We start from the raw sequence: 18,325 nt of genomic DNA, 5'->3' as shown, positions 1-18,325 counted from the left end.
AACATGGTCAGGGAAGGATTTACTTAGATGACTTGTATAATAAGCTCCAATTACATTAAACCAAAGGAGCTCAATAAGAGTTTTAAGTATCATTGAAGCCAAGATGCGAGCCTCTTTATTCTGAGAATGACAAGACTTACAAACACATATTGTAAATACATTTTTCGTAAACAAAAGGCAAAGGTCTTAGTAACTGATATTTGTGCTGCTTAGATGATCATATTTAGGTGGCAAAAATACAATACTAATGCTTCTGGTATGTAACAGTCTACTTTGTTTTTTGTGAACTATACTAATTTCTAATATTTCTATATATATGTTTTTCTCCTATTCAGTATGTTTATTGTTGAATTATGGATTGTCTGTCCATAAAAATGGTAAGATAAAAAAAAAATCATGGCTTTCTTTCTCAGATGACATTTATTATCTAGAACAGATGGAGCTTTATTAGACAATAGATTAAAAGAGATGGTAGAAAGAAATGGTAGGAAAATGCAACAAAACTAAGGGCTATCTAATTTGCTCCCTCATTGGCCCCATCCTTGCAACTTTTATATGCAATTATAGCTGGAGGTTCATTGCTTATAGAAAAACTATACCTCCCAAACAATGTAGGTCTCTATTAAAAGATACACAGGTAAAACAGCTCATGTGTAAAACCCTGCTTCATGTAAATGAACCATTATCATAATAATATACTTTTTTAGTAGTATGTGCCATTGGGTAATCATAAATAGAAAATTGCCATTTTAAAAAATAAGGGCCGCCCCCTGAGATCGTAAGATTCACTGTGTACACATACAAACCACATGTAAGGTCACATGAGCCAATTAACAGACAGAGTTCTGCCTTTTGCTTCCACACTTCTTCCTGTTACAGTTAGTGTTGTAGTATTTCTGGTCAGGTGATCTCTGAGGCAGCACAGATAGAGTCACGAAATGGTGGGTTAAGGCAAGAGATCTGTTGCTTAAGTGTTCATTTTGGGGGTATAGTTTTCCTTTAACAACAGCTTTTAAAGATACCTGTCCATTTCTCTTTTTTTATCATTTGATTATGTTCACCTTAAGTATCTGTCATTTATTCAGGTATTTATACAATTCACTATTGCTAACTGCTATGATAATAGCACAGCATATGATGCAGCCTCATTATGGACGAAGGCTAGTTATTTACTTTTATGACACTGAGAAAGATGAATAAAAATGGAGATAGAGTTCTGGCACACGATTTACAAAAGATAAAACCATTTTGTTCATTATTATGAAAGTGAAAGGTAATCTGCTGTGTCCAGTTACTAAACTATACTGAACACTATTATTTTCAAACCAAATGCATTCTCTAAAATGTAACAGTACAGAAGGATTTACACATTTCCAAAATAAAAATAATATAATATATATAAGGTCACATTTAAACATGAATTCTTCAATAGCCTTCAGTTTATGAAATTGCAAAATAACTACAGTTTGCTCTTGTATTTCCTGCTGGGTGTTTATCTTTACAATGATGGAGGACTGCATAGACTCTGTTACAATCCTTATACATGATTAACCAGCAGGATTCCACTAGCTGTCAAAATTAAAAAGCATTTGAGGCATTGAGTTAAATCTTAAAAATTATTGTTGCAAGAAAATGTTCTATCATTGCAGCTTCTATGCATGAATTAATTTCTATTTTTTAGAAACATGGGGATGACCTCTCTACCCTACAAAGGGAGGCAATATTAGTCAGAACTAGAATAGCTACAGTCGCATTTGTTGCAAAAGTTGCATGCAAATGAATATCACATTTTCGGATCACGGATCCCATACCTGTATTTTTCAAAAATACTTTAGGGCACTTTTGGGTTTATGCTATTTAATATAAATCCTTAAGTAATATGTTCAACAATGAAGTGAAAAGAATGCTCTGTTGGTGAGTAGAATTTTAGATCTTTGGTATCTTTGGTATCTAAGGTTTTACAAGGCAACAGGGATTCCAAAATGTCCTGTGTCTAGTCTAGGAGTGTTAACCACAAATTATTTCTGAAGTCAATTTTATAGCATAAAATTGTTTATAAATATTAATAAGGCAATTAAAGGAGAAGGAAAGCCTTAAAACAACATTATACAAAAATCTCAGCCTTACCTAGCTCAGCATCCTGTTGCTTAGTTTGTCTATGCAATGCCAAAGTCATGTCACTGAATGCAGTACCTGTTCTAATCCTGTGCAGCTTGCTTTTCTCCCTGAACAGAGATTTCCGAGGGCAAAGACATGCACATTTTTTTTCTTTCTGTATTTGCATATTGAGCCCCACCCACTTAATATTATTGTCCAACCGCATGGCTCCAAAAGTCCTGCTCAGCCCTCTAGCTCAAGTACCTCCAGTTCAGGTAATATAGGTATATAGGTATAGGTAATATAGGCCCTTTAATTTGCACAAGCAATTGCTTTGACAAGTTACAGGCAAATACAAATGGTATTTAAGAACAAAGACTTTTTTTTTGCCTCCAAGTTTGATGGAGACTCCTGGAACATGTTACATGGGATTTGTTTCCCACATATGCAGTAATCTGACCAAGGCAACATTAGTTGCAAAATGTATAGTCTAAACTATATCACATATATCTGTTGAAGACATGGTAAGGGGTGGGGACTTGTGACCAGTTCTTCCAGATTGCCTACTAATTATGTAATGTATTAATTAATGAGTATACAGAGTTCTTTCTGTCCCCATGGAAACAATTATTTATGTTGCAAACTGCCGGTGTATTCTGGCACCTTCAGACATGGAAAAAGAGTATTCAGTATTTTGTTTTCAGTAATTTTATTTGTGTTTTAGCCATATGTACAAAATATTTACTGAAATAAACCTTGAGTGCAATGCTTAATAATTTATTTGTAAAGCACCAATGGGTGGCAGAGAAATGGAGGCAAGACTAGAACAAGATCTGTTGTAAGCTGTATAACCACAAATAACAAGATCTGTTGTAAGCTGGGTAACCATAAATAACATTTGATTATTACATCTTCTGCACCAAAGATTTCCATCTAACAGCATGACAGGCCAGCTCACACCAGATGCAACAAATGCAAAATGCCTAATCCATTAAGAATGGTCACCAAACTGGTAATAAATAAATGGACAAACTGGTAATAAATAAAATGACCTTCATTTGGTCACCACTAAACTGTAATTTGGGAGCTGCAAGAAATTACAATAATTGTAGAAACAATTAAGGCAGATGCTGGGCAAGAAGAATTCTTAGCTGAGTAGCTAAACAAACACCAGGATATTAAGAGCAGTGTTCTAATGTATAGACTAGAAGAGAAAACACAGACAAAACAGTCTCCTTAATATGGCACACAGTCTTCAGAATACAATGTGTTTTATTTAACCTAAAAACAGTATGAAATGCTATAAAGTAGAAATGTTTTGGAAATGTTTTACATTTAAAAGATATTTGCAAGGGGGAGATATTTCCTGGTGCTAACACTAAAAGTTTAGCCATACTTACAAAGTCTGTAGGACATTTTGTACATGTATGCAGGGACAACAACATATTTCATTTATTCCATATCAGTCCCTGTGACCAATGCACCAAATATGCTACTGTATTGTATCATAGCTCCTCTGGTCTCTTCTGCAAACCATAGTGCCTAGGACACTCTTTGGCCTGCTATAGAGGGTGCCCTCTAATGTCTGTAGTGCTGCATAGCAATAAACATAAATCCAACATCATACAATTTATTAAAAGGGCTGCTGCTAAACACTACATAGTACAGTTTAACTGAAAATGTAAATAATTGATTCTATATTAGAATGAATATGTTACCAGTTGGAAAGTAGTGGAAGATGAAACATAATAATAATTATAAGATGTAAAATAATAATAATTATAATACAGTGGAGGAAGAGCTGACAGTTGACATTGTCTAATTGTGGTCACACTATTGTTATTATAGAAATAGGAAATGGAAAGAATGGCTTAAAGATTATGTCTTACTTCACATACTATGAGTGTGGTGACAGTTGGAGGACAGTTGACTTTTATTAAGGATATTTGAGAGTAGGAGAAGAATTGACAATTTATTTTACAGAGGTGGGTAAAAAGCTGACAGTGTTTTAAAGTGGGGTTAAAGAAATACGTGAAAAGAATGTTTTTGCAGGACCAGGTTGGTTGTTAATGAAGAGCTGAAGTTATGTTTTATAAAGGGCAGATGGTGCCAAACAATATGTGATATTTTATTTAACCAGGGTGGCAGCTGGAAAAAAACATGCATATAATTCCAGGGCAGACCACAGAAACTTCCATATAGGATAGGGACCTCTCCAAATTGACTTATATACAGTCTCGGTAGGTTTGAGATGCCAAATTTTCAGATTTGGACTTTTTCCATCATCTGGGTATAATAAACCTGGAAAAATTATTTTTTCCACTAAAAATTTGGGTTTTGTACTAAAAAATCGAATTTTTTAAGTTTTTGGCCTTCGGACTTTAATAAATAAACCCCCTAAATGTAGGGAGGCTGAACTTATAGAACTTCTAGTGTGTTGTTGGTAGTGGAATATTATGTGTATGCTAATTCAAGGAATTGTGACCATGCATTTCCTTATTGAAAAAAAAAAATAAGAAAAGTTCTGCTCTTTTCTCCCCTTTCCATTTGACTTTTGATATCAGCGTCTATTTTTTCAAATTTTAGCATCCCTTTTCTTCATAACCTTCTTCATGCTTTTCTTTTGATTGGCTGTGTTTCATTCTATTAGCCACTGCTTCGTTTTCCTAATTCTCTTATGTTTTTCATCTTATCTCCTTTCTTCTCCCCCCTTAATTGAGGTCTCCATTTTGGCTGCTTTGGATTCTTGCATTTGGTCTCACCTTATGGGGCAAATTCACTAAGATTCGTAGTTGCGCCAGGCGTAACTTCGCCGCACTTCGCCGCACTTCGCCAGGCGTAGTTTCGCCAGGCATAGTTTCGCCAGCGCTTCGCAAATTCACTAAAATCCGAAGTTGAGCTCAGGGGTAGCGTAAGGTTGCGAAGTTGCGCTAGCGTTGATTCGCTAAGTAAAGCGAAGTTTCGCTAGCGAAGGCTAATTTGCATACGGCGCCAAATTCAAATTTCAATGGAGGAATACGTATCAGCACTACAAATGGCTAGAAAAGCTTCAAAACATCAAATAAAATTTTTATTTTGCCCTACACATGTGCCCACTGTCTAGGTAAGTTGCCATGAGTCAGGAGATGTGGGGGGGAAGGAGGGGAGCCACAAAAATTTTTCGATCTTTTTCAGCCTATCACCCATAATGTAGAAAACACGCCAGCGTTTTTTGGGACTTAGAAAAAATTTTGACTTTTTTTGAAGCAATCCCTATCTACTCTATTGCGCTTCGCCTGGTCTGAGGTGGCGAAGGAAGTCTAGCGTAAAAGGTAGCGTTCAGTACACTGCGCGCGTTAGTGAATTTGCGTAGTTACGTCGCTAGCGAAACTTCGCCTGGCGTAAGGGTGCGAAGTAACACTAGCGAAACTACGCAGCGTTCGTTAGTGAATTTGCGCAGTAACGAAAATGCCAAACGCTAGCGAAGTAACGCTAGCGAAGTAACGCTAGCGAAGTAACGCTAGCGAAGTAACGCTAGCGTTCGGCGCTTCGGCGCTTAGTGAATTTGCCCCTATGTGTTTTACAGACAGGTGTATTGGATATTTGGAACACTGCATGGGCATCTTCTGGTTATAACAATTCATCAGAATGGACAAATGTGGCACTGGGATTAACGTTCAATGATTTGAACAAGAAAGAGGTGTAATGATAGGGTTACTCACCAGCTGCAGGACATCAGTAGAAACCATCTGCATGCAGCACATTGCTGTTGCCAAAGCACAAACAATAGTGGAGATAATATTCAGAGCACACACACTGAACAAAAGGTCCTGTAAAGATATAAACAGACAACATTAGAGTGTTTTTAATCTTTGAAATGTATGCAGCAGGACTGCAAAGATCTTTAATTGGCCTGATAATAACTGCTGTCATTTGCATCTATCCAGTGCAAAATTAATTATTCTAATCTAGTTCTGAACTTTACCCATTAACAGTAAGATTTAAGGTCTTCAACGTGTTGCAATGCATTACTGGCAGGAGAAATGTTCATGTGCAATAAACACTAAATACATACGTATAAAGGAAAAACAAGGAAAAAGTAATTCCCTCTCCAAAAATGACTTACAGGAAGACAAATCTTTAGAAAAACCAAGTGCAACTGGAAATATAAAAATTCATCTTTGTTACAACATGCAGAATTTACTCAAAGAATAGAAATGTGGCACTCTGGTTAAATAAGAAAAGTGGTTTATTCCAACAGGTCACTGACCAACATCACCTGACGCGTTTCGGGAGTAACTCCCTTAATCATAGGCTTACAGGTGCAATTGTGTAATTTCCTTAAATACGCTGTGCAACAGCAGCCTCTACAGGTTTTTCATAAGAATATGACATACATAAGATTTAACCATATAAGTAACTAATTATAAAAAGTTCTTTTTATTTATGCTGTTAAAATCAAAACAGTGTTAATTAAAAAACATCAATACACTCCAAAAGAGAGCCATCTTGCTGTAAGCTGAGAAATGAACCTTTGAATGAAATTCAGATCTCTGTTATATTATGTATATTTCATTCAAGTATCAGGTGATCTTGGTCAGTGACCTGTTGGAATAAACTACCTTTCTTATTTAACCGGAATGCCCCCTTTCTATTCATTGAGCAAATATTATTTCAGTGGGAACATTAATGGCAGAGCACCTGGAATAAAAAATGGAACTACACTAAGAAGAACAAGCAGGGGGTGAGTTTTGGAGTGGCCTAAATCTCTTTTTTCTACTGAACATGCAGAACTGCCAACATATTGTATTTTTGTGTAAAAGATATATAGATTAAGCTATGTTACATGAAGAAGCTGCACCTAAGCCCCCCCAACCTGCGCAATGGGAAATAAGCACCATATGTATTACAGCGGTTGTTCACCTTAAAGTTAACATTTAGTATGTTATAGAACCCTAGCAACCAAATTTCTGAAGACTGGAGAGCTGCAGAATAAAAAGCTAACTAAAAAAAACACAAGTAATAAAAAAGTAAAACCAATTGCATATTGTCTCATAATATCACTCTTCACATCATAAAAGCTCATTTAAAGCTGAACAACCCCTTTAAAGTCTGTTCTACCTATACATTTTCAATACAAATGTATCCACAGTGGTGTTCTCTATTGAATACATGTATTCTTTACAAGCAAACGTCCTCTCTTAAGCAAGTTGTTTCCCCTCAATAAACAATCAAAAAAATTATTATTTTGTTAATTGCCCCTGTAAAATTCCTAGATTATATCTTTTTGTACTGCAATGCTTTATGGAAAGACCCAATTTGACAATATATTATTTTCAAACAAATGTTTCTTCAATTATTCTAGATGCTTGACTGGTAACATGTTTGAACTTGTGTTAAGCCCCCCACTATGGGGTAGTGTGCTCACAGTAGAATTATCTCTGGATTACTGTATTAGGGGCAGATTTATCAAGTGTCGAATTGAAAATTCGAATTCAAAATGTTTGAATTTTTTTATTATCAAAACTGTAAAAATTTGACTTGGGAGTTATTCAAATTCAATTCCATTTTTTTAAAAAAAAATCTAATTATATTTTTGAGATTTATCATACTCTGGCCCTTTAAGAACTCGAATTCAACTATTCGCCACCTAGTCATTGGGAGAGGAGTTGTTTGCAGCCTTCCTGACATTTGATTTTCAAATTAGAATCTAATTCAATTTGAATTCAATTCCAGTTTTCGGGTCGATTCCATTCATCCGAGTTGAAAAAAATTTGATTTTGTCAATACATTTTGATTGGTCCAATTTAAAATTCATGGGAGTTTTCAAAACTCACATGAATACGAAAATTTGACCTTTGATAAATGTGCCTCTAAATGTGGCATGCCAAAACAGTGGAGTTATTGAGGTATGATTGGCCATGAAGTAAATGAGGCACTAATTGCCCATGCAACCAATTTTTTTGTGTAAAACCAGCTTTTATTTTTTTATGAGATTTATTAGATACTGTAAAGTCCAGCTCACCAAAATTTCCATCTATTGGTTACGCTATACGATAAACTTTAATATCCAAAGGCTTAACTTTTTTATTTTTAATTGCAAAATCCATTTATTTATCAAAACTTCTTATTCAGTCAAATTTAGAGCAATTTAATTGAAATTAACTGTCTAAAAGCTCTGCGTTTTCTACAGGCATTAACCTGCCAGTAAATGCTTTCATGTTTCCTAAAACTATTGTTAAATTATTGTTTATTCTAACACAATAGCAGCCGGCTCAGTCAACATTCATGCCTTTGCAGTCACAAAACAAACATTCTGTACCATGTAGGAGTGACATGCACTTTTTTTCCCAGCAGGGATGCATAATATATACCACAAAAAATAGCATTATTAGTTTTCGTTACCTGGAATAATCACCTATTTTGTAGTTATTGTTCATGGAAACTAAATGATTTTGGTTCATTCTAATTACTTTATCCTATTTTTTATATATAGCACACACATATGGACACATTCTTAAAAGAATAAATTATAAATAGTTATATATATATATATATATATATATATATATATAATATATATATATATATATATATATATATATATATACTTTCCAATGAGTATCCGCACTCCAAAGCTGCTGTTAATGGCAGGGTGAACAGTAATTGTGTATGTATCAATTATCTTCAGACCATTTTGTTGCATAGTATCAAATACCCGATGTTTCGTTCCACATTTGGTCCTTTTTCCATGCTGGGTGTTAGAGGAAAACTATACCCCCAGAATAATGTGGGTCCCTAAAAAAATAAATTGCATAAAGCAAGTTCATGTGTAAAACCCTGCTTCATGTAAATAAACCATTTTCATAATAATATACTTTTTTAGTAGTATGTGCCATTGGGTAATCATAAATTGAAAATTGTCATTTTAAAAAATAACGGCCGTCCCCTGGGATCCTACGATTCACTGTGCACACAAACTATACATGTTAGGTCACATTAACAGACAGAGTTGTGTCTTTTGCTTCCACACTTCTTCCTGTTACAGTTAGAGTTATAGTATTTCTGGTCAGGTGATCTCTGATGTGGACCGAAACGTCGGGTATTTGATACTATGCAACAATAAAATTACCAAGTTTTTTAAAGGGAGTGCTGGTCTGAAGATAATTTATATATATATATATATATATATATATATATATATATATATATATATATATATATATATATATATATATATATAATTTTTTTTCACACACAAACATTTGAGTTGCTGCCCCCCCCCAATGGATGCATGGCTAAGAATGCTCCAATCATTATTGACCATGATTTGTAACCAAATTTAAGTTTGGTTCATTATATAGTAAGTTAATTAAGAAGTAATCGCAGTACTTAGCCTTGTTGTGTCATATGTTACTTTAGTTGAATCTTTGAAATAGCACCAATCACCAATGAGTTGGGTTTGTTTTAATCAAGACTGTACCAAATCCATCATTTCTACATATGACTAAATACCAAAACCTTTACAAAGGTTTTTCACTGGATATCGATTCAAGCTTAAATTCTAGTCTGCCTGTTCAAACTTGATGGAATTCATTTTTTTCTAATTTCATCAATTTAAAGAAAACATTGTTATATTTTGCTGGCCAGAGTCACGTGACTGTTAAGGGTTCGATTTGGCACAGCTGGACACTACATATACATCCAAACTTCTTTGTCAGTAGTTTATGCCCAGGTGCAGTAATCCATAGTGCCCAAAAATGTGTATGTGTCAGTACTAGATTCAGGGTTACATAATACATAAAGGGGAGAAATGTAATAAAATTTACAAAGAGAACAAATTTGGGAATAAAAATTCACATGCAATGTAATATTCTTCATTAGGCTTTTATTGCATTATGAATCTTAATTGCGTATTGCGAACCTTCAACACGTGCTTGAAGGTGGCATAAACTTTTGAACCAAACATAACTTTTTCATTAAGAAGATTTATTACATAAACTGTGCACTATTGCAAACTATCAAATTTGCAATCGATATCCTACTGTCGCGTGAGGGAAAAAGTGTTTGCAACGGCAAAATTGTTCACTTTGCAAACATTGCGAACAATTTTTGCCTAATATTACATTCCCCCAGAGACAAGGGCAAAAAAGTGCATACTCCTTACACCTTTAATACTGTATCTGCATTCATATTTGAGCAGGTAACAAAAAAAACAACTTTACATAACGTTATAATTAGTTTATAATATGAATTCGGAAATGAGCTTCTGTAAAATAACATTTTATTTAAACAAAACCGTGACTGTGGTTCCTTTTGAGCCCTGGTTACTTCATTAAATCTGCCCTGTTAATTATGAAATTGAAAGCCACCTTTCCCTGAATTATATATGACAGTAAATATATTCATTTAATTAAAATCCTACTGAGAATTGGTTAAGAGAAGGAAGAGACAAAGCCTGGGCACTTAAGTGTTTAAATAAGATCATTCTGATTGGGGATAAAAGAGACTATTTATATTTAATTTAGGATGTTGGAAAAGGGCAAAGCTGGTTTTCATTTAATACTTTCGTTTTATAGATTCTTTAAGCAAAGAGTCATCACAAATATAATTAAGCTGCACCTTTTTGGCAATTTGTTATAAATGGTCATTTTGCATCATCTTATTCAACATGAAAAAAGAAGAATCATAGGCAGGTCTAAAAAGGGAAGAAAGGTATTGCTGATGGCTCAGTGTTACTCACTGTCAGGGCCCAAAGGCTCTGATTGGAATTACAGACCAAGGAGAAAGCAACTGGCACCAACACAGATAGCGGTAACAAAGGGGCTGAGAAGTATCCAGGCAAAGGTCAGTTCAGGCAGCAAGGTTCTTAGTCGATAAACAGGTTGAGGTCAACAACAGGAAATCAGAGTCAGGAAAAGTTGAATAACACAACCAGGAACACACCAAGGGGCACATTCACTTAGTTCGAGTGAAGGAATAGAATAAAAAAAAAACTTTGAATTTCGAATGTTTTTTTTGGCTACTTTGACCTTCGACTACAACTTCGACTCGAAAGATTCGAACTAAAAATCTTTCGAATATTCAACCATTCGATAGTACTGTCTCTTTAAAAAAACTTTAACACCCTACTTCACCACCTAAAACCTACCAAGGTTCAATGTTAGTCTAAGGTCCCCATAGGCTTTCTAACAATTTTTTGATCGGAGAAAAATAGTTCGATCGATGGATTAAAATCCTTCGAAATGAACGATTCGAAGGATTTAATCGTTCGATCAAACTATTTGCGGGAAATCCTTCGACTTTGATATTCAAAGTCGAAGGATTTACATTCGGCAGTTGAATATCGAGGGTTAATTAACCCTCGATATTCGTCCATATGTAAATCTGTCCCCAAGTTGAACCTATGATCGGGCAATGGCTGCAGGTCTCTGGCGTCTATTTAAGGCCAATTTTTGCGCCAACACGAGAGTGCTGACATCACGTGTTAACATTGCACTCTAATGCAACAAGTTTTGATGCACAATCGTCAAGACGCCGAGCATGTTTTGACACACTGTCGTCGAAACGTCATAATGTGCTATATATTCCCTTACTAGATCTCTAACAGTAGGCTTGTCTTGTTGTATTGCTCAGATTCTAAGCATTTTAACAACACAGCATAGAAAAACACCTAAGAAGAAGTGGCTAACATGGTGGGGCACTATTCACTAGGGATGTAGCGAACTGTTCTGCTGCGAACTAGTTCGCGCGAACTTCGACCGTTCGCGTCCGCCGAATGTTCGCGAACGTTTGGGAACGTTCGCATTTTGAGTTCGCGTTCGATTCGAATACAAGTCGTTCGACCATTCGACCATTCGAATTCCTTCGACCGCTAAAAATCTAACGATTTCCATTCGTTCGAACGATTGTAAGCATTCGATCGAATGAAAAGCATTCAATGGCTTCGATCGTTCGATTCGAATGAAAATCCTTCGATCGAATGATTAAAATCCTTCGATCGTTCGAATCGAACGATTTTAGCGGGTGTTCGAAGTTCGCGAACTGTCCGCGAACGTTCGCATTTTTTGCCGGTGTTCGCGAACGGCGTTCGCGAACACCAAATCGGCAGTTCGCTACATCCCTACTATTCACACACAACTCATCATCAAACTTGCATACCATTGCATAGGGAGGTGTATAATTTTATTAAAATGAAACTAGATATCTTAATTAACAGAAAACTGCACAGATTAATGTAAAATTATATGTAAAAAACATGAAAAGCTTTCATGCAAAACTTTGCCAAGTAAAAGTTATTAAGGTGCTATAGAAGTAAAAATTGGAGTGGCGCTGATCTTATTGGGCCACTTTTAATCAATTCAGAATTCTAGAGGTTTCCAGATTTTATTTTGCTAGGAATTAACTAGATAGCTATTTTTTTGAGGTTTTCGAGGTATTCATATTTTTCACTGCATTGTTCAGTGCTTCTTTTTATTCTGACTTTTTATATTCAGATATTTTACTAAATTCAATGACATTCGTGCATTTAGAATTTGTGAGTTTAGTCATAGTTTCCAAAACTTCCAAAACCACTAAAATCTGACCTTTAATAAATAAACCTCCACTACATAGTGCTGTGAGATATTTAATTTTAAGCCCGATTAAAAAACATTACCTAATAAAAGTAGATCCTATAATTGTAGAATATGTTTCAAATGATCTTACAGCAGAAGATCCAAACAAATATATTTCTTGTTATTGAACATATTTAATCAATTTTTATTTTTAATAATTGGTAGATGAATAATGTAAAACACTCAAACACTCTCAAATCATCTGCAATGAACCACAATTCATGTTACCCTCTGCTGGATTGAAAAGCTCAGAGAATTTGTAATGCTTGTTGAAACCCGGCTTTAGACCTTGGCATCTCTTCCCCAGTGAGAATACTTTTGTATTTCCTTTCTTTTATGATCTTTCAGATAATTAAAAAAAAAACATCCATCCTTTGCCCAGTTTCTAGAGAAATTGGAGCTAGGATTAATTAAAAACAGAATGCAGGCAAAGTCTCATAAACAATAAAACAACTTTAAGCAGACAAGTCACCAATGCAAATTCCTAAAATGAGCAGTTAAATTAAAAGGGTGTTAAAGGCTTTCCTTCTAAAAGACTGGTATACCAAATTGGCAAGATTATTCATATCCTTTGATCTGGATATAAAAAGCTAATTTTGTTTAACATAATGGTATACACCAAGCTGCTCATTTCACAGTGCGATTTAAATCAATAAATAAAATGCAGCTATTTACACAAATGAGTCTCTGGCTGAACACTTTCTTTTTCATATTTTTTTCTGTTGATTTAATAAAATGTGCAAATTCATTATTAAATAGATTCTATTTATTGTCATTGCCTAGTTATATGCCTGTTCCTAGAAAAATAACAGAGGCCTATTTATCGATATTCGAAATTTGTAAATGTTGAAGTTTTTCAAAGAAGCTTGAGAATTTAAAATCTCTAATCTCAAAAACTCATTTGATTTAAATGTGAAAAAAACCACATAAAAACTTTAATTCGAATTTGTGACTTTTAGTAAAAAAAGTTTTAGTGCAGTACAAATTATATATGGTTATACAAGATACTCTTTTCACATTGCCACCAGATAAAGAATTGCAAGTAGAAGATTTAAAATACAATCTCTATACAGACATAAAAAAGCAATAGCAGCTGCTGCTTTCTTTTTTAGGGTCAATCTTTTTGTTGCCAAAAACCTGAAAAAGTCACAGAAAAAACCCCCCAACTTTTTCTAGTATTTTATAACCAACAAAATTGCAACAATTAAGAATCTGAAAATACTCCAGCTAAAACCGGTTAAAATCTTGTCTCAGGTGATTTTGACACTGGCTTTTGTTTGAATATACCTAAAAGTCACATTTATCAAGTTGAAAAAGTTGCAGTGTCCGCAACTTTTCTGTGACTTTTTCCCATTCATGCTTTTTCAGTTTGGATCTTTTGAAAAATGACATTCATGGAAATGAGTTTATTCAGGATTTCTTAAAAATAAAAATGAGAAAATTTTGAGTTTTAGTAAATCCACCTCCCCCCCAGAATGGCAAGGTGTCATGGGACAGCAAACAAACTGAAATCTATTATTAAGGGGCAAGGCAGAAGAAAAAAACGGAATGCATTAGGACAAAAAAGTCGCCATAAGAAAAAAAAACCATTGACTAACATTAGGACAAAAACAGTCGCCATAAGAAAAAATGCTCATTGACTTTAATGCTTTTAGATGAGAAAAATTTTGCACGTGTAAAAACGCCCATTGACTTCAATGCATTTTGCAATATTTCACCATTATACTAATTTTTTGGTGAAGTGAAATGGGACAGATTCAGTCATCACTACTCTTGGCTTGCATATGTTGTCAATATACTATAGCCTAAGGTAAGTGTTAGGGTTCCATTTTGTAGGTTTTGACAATTGAATTACAAAACATTTAAACATTTAACACAAATACATATAATAGTAAAAACTATAAGAATGTAAATGATACATTAATTAGGGATGCAAAAAAAACATAGCACCCAGCATATTCCTTTATAAGTTTAAGTCTTATAAGGAGAAATATGCAATGCAGCCTTTTCTTTTATCTGAGAGGGTTGGTGTATAAACACTACAGAGCACAGTGCAGGAAACAATTTATAGTTATTTTTCTCTTTATAGTTATTTCGCCTTTGCTTAACAAACAATAATAAACACTATCCTTATAATTAACTGTCAAAGCAAAACTACACAAAATAAATAGTACTTATTGCAAGGTAAATCTGGCTTTTCAGAGTATATTTGGATGTATTTAATAAGTGAATCAAAAAATAAATGTACTGATGCTAGCATAGGAAGAGCAAAGATGGATATTAACTGAAAAGATTTAATGAAGAAACAGACTTCTATTACTTTAACATTCATTTTTCAAAACAGAAAGAGGTGGAATTGAACTTGGCAGGAATATTTAGCCTTGCAGATGATGTTACATCATGTATTTAGGTTAATAAAAATGTCTGCTTCACAATCTACTATATAATTCAACTAAGTATTAGCAATTCTGCTGCAAGGAAGGGAGGTTAAATACCAGAGAACAAGAAAAAACATCAGAATTCCACATACATACAAGCATCTGGGGTAATTACTGATAAACAGCAAGGCAAAAATGTGCTTCTCTGCGGAAGGTCACAATTATTTCAGTAAAATCCATATAGATACAAAGCTTAAACTCTTTTACAACGGAAAATGCTTTTGTTTTGTTTGTAGAATGCATTTAGAGTGTGAGATCTGAGATGTTTCACTGTGTTAGTGTTTGGGCTTCCACTAATCTGTCTTCTCAAGAAGACTTCTGCAAACCAACTAAAGGTGGCAATGTAGCTTCAGTAAGAATGATGTACAGTTGTCTTTTTCCATTCATAAGTTTTCTGTGACTGCTATATAATACAGCATTGCTCTTCCAACAATGCATTCTTGCAGCAGTCTTACATGAAAAGACATACCAAGAGTACTATAAATGAACTGTACCACAATGTGGTACAGTTCATCAGCCTTTCCCAGGCTCTTGAGTAGTGATGGGCGAATTTATTCGCCAGGCGCGAATTCGCGGCGAACTTGCGCAATTCGCCGCCGGGCAAATAAATTCATGAAACGGTCGTGAAAATTTGCTGATGAAAGTTCGCCGACGTCAAAAAAAAACATCCAAAAAAACAGACGGCGGCATAAAAAAAACCGGGCATCAGCGTAAAAACCAGGCGTCAGCGTCAAAAAACGGGTGTCGGCATCAAATAACGGACGCCGGCATCAAAAACGAGACGCCGGTGCAGTTTCGCAAATTTTTCGCCGCAAATTCGCCCATCGTTACTCTTGAGGACACATTTCAAAATGGTCAGCAAGGAAAAGAGTATCTTGTATAACCATATATAATTATATGCATTAGCTTTGCTTTTATTGGTAGTTGCACTTGTAGGAACCCATAAGGTTAACAGTTCCTATGGCTGAAAATCCATTACAAGATAAAATACCCTAGTTACTAAGTCCTGGTACCTGCATCTGAGGCATCTAGTTAGGATATCTTTGTTTATTGGCATATAGAGTTAGTGACCACTTCCTTAGCAATTGGCCTTCATTATCTGGCCCAGGTGGATGTCTGCTGGGGAGACTGATGTCAAAAAGGCCCAGAAAAGAGTAAGTTCCCTCGAAGGACAATCCTCAGATATAGGACTAGCTTTGCAAGAGTACATTTTATGAATCTACATCAAAGCAGAACTAAACCCCCGTTAATCAAAAATCCCCAATGCCCCCCTCCCTGCTTTCTCCCTCCATAGTAACTTACTTGAAAAGCAATCCTGGCATTAAAGTTCATGCAGAGTAGAGCAGTGGAGCTCTTGGGCATGTTTAGTATCTTCAAACTCCTTGAGGTAGTAAGCGCCGACACATCGTTTTTCGCACATGCGCAGTTGGGGCCAGTCTGGTATTCGTGCCTACTACGTATGTTCGGGAAGGCCCTGAAGATTGTCAAAGGAGAAGAAGAGGATCTGAAGATACTAAAGCTCCGATGTGCTACTCTGCATGAATATGCCAGCGTTAATGTTAGGGACATATTTTCAAGTAAGGTACTGTGGAGGGAGAAAGCAGGGAAGGGGGCCAATTAAGGGAGGGGGTGGGGGTTTGGGATAAATGGGGTTTGGTTCTCCTTTAAGTGAGATGTGGAAAAAACAGCCTTGTGTTCCATCCAACGAGTGATGGCTGCAGGTTGATCTCCTTTAGGCATTACTTACCTAAAGTAAAGGGACCACAGTGTTGAAGGTGAATATGAATAAAAGACAAACTTTTTGTTCATTGGTTTGAGGTTTACCTCAATAGCAGTTTAAAGCCATGTCATGAGTTTCAACTTTATTTTCTGGAATTGGTGATCTACCATAGGCTGATTTTGAAAGTAAAGCACATGGTAGATTATAAAGCAAGATATAAATCCATTCCATGGCCCACCAGCCATCACCATAATCTTATTTTTCAGCAGGCCATTGGCATGTTATATTGCCTACATTTATGATCAATAATTTTGTCCTTCAACCAAAAGTACCAAGCTAATCTAAAAAATGGAATAGCTGCCACCCCCCCAGCAAGATGTGATTTGCTTTCTTTCTATGTTCAGATTCAATCACTTACACACATTTCCTAATGACTGACCTTACTTTAATCTGTAATCAATATGATCATTGCAAAAATGATGCTTCACTGTCATTACTGGCAGTGACAATCTGTGACTTGATTTTAAGCAAAGCTCCAACCATTCAGCAATAATATTACTGTAACTAGTAGTTGTAGGGAAAAAGTTATGCTTATGCATGGTACAGTTATATACAGTATTCAACTGGCAAGTGTTTTGCTTTGTAAGACAAAGGGACAGTTGACACAATAAAGTACCCTACACTAAAGAAACAAAGAATTATTAAACACTTTTAGAAGATTGCAGTATTTTCTTGTCTGCAGTATAAAATCTGATTGGATGCTATGGCTTTCTAAACATGAATCATACTTCATACCAGACCTCTTTTCCTTGAAAAAATAATCAGCTATTATTAATAACACTTAATACCTGTCACAAAATATAATTTCTTCCAAGCAAGACTTTCACCTAGATTGCAATTAGACTAAACTTTTTCCTGAGCAGGAACCATTTTTGATAACTTTTCAAAAATATATTTTGCTAAAGTGGTGGAAAACTTGGGCATGTTTAGTATCTCACAGCAGGTAAGCACTTAAGGGACAAAGAATATCATGCTAAGATAGTATTAAAAAAACATTTTTGTAAATTGCATGTAATCTTTGGGGCGAAAACTCACTACAGAAAGTAGTTTTTTTTATAAATTAGAAAAATATTTGCATTCTGTTCAGATTTGCAAGAAGATTTGAAGATTTCTAGGATAGAATAACTTTTTCCTCGGAAGGCACACTGCGAAGGTAAGTGCCACTCACCAACTAATGGATGCAGCCATAACAGAACACAGACAAGCCAGATAAAGCACATTCCATTAGCAGAAAAATAAATGCAATGGTTTCTATCTCAGATTATTAAAGTACTGCAAACATGTCCAGGCTGTATAAAGGTTTGACTGTGAAATGCTCTCTTTAAGTGCCCGCATAAGGTTTTAGTGGATCATAATAATAACTTCATTTACTGTTGGAAGAAAAATCCAAAACGATAAAAGTCTTTGAAAGCACA

At 35.1% G+C, this 18,325-nt stretch overlaps 1 protein-coding gene across 3 annotated transcripts in view; it reads right to left on the bottom strand.

Moving 5' to 3' along the window:
* Nucleotides 1–18,325, bottom strand: part of fam189a1.S (family with sequence similarity 189 member A1 S homeolog) — a 333,221-nt gene that overhangs the window by 59,290 nt on the left and 255,606 nt on the right. For all 3 annotated transcript variants that reach the window (XM_018255499.2, XM_018255500.2, XM_041588328.1), the window contains exon 5: nucleotides 5,799–5,906. In XM_018255499.2, the coding sequence (XP_018110988.1) occupies nucleotides 5,799–5,906 (108 nt within the window). The remainder of the gene's footprint in view (nucleotides 1–5,798; nucleotides 5,907–18,325) is intronic.

The sequence above is a fragment of the Xenopus laevis genome, chromosome 3S (genome assembly GCF_017654675.1).
Source record: "Xenopus laevis strain J_2021 chromosome 3S, Xenopus_laevis_v10.1, whole genome shotgun sequence".
Lineage (NCBI taxonomy): Eukaryota > Metazoa > Chordata > Amphibia > Anura > Pipidae > Xenopus > Xenopus laevis.
This window is presented reverse-complemented; position numbering and strand designations above follow the sequence as displayed.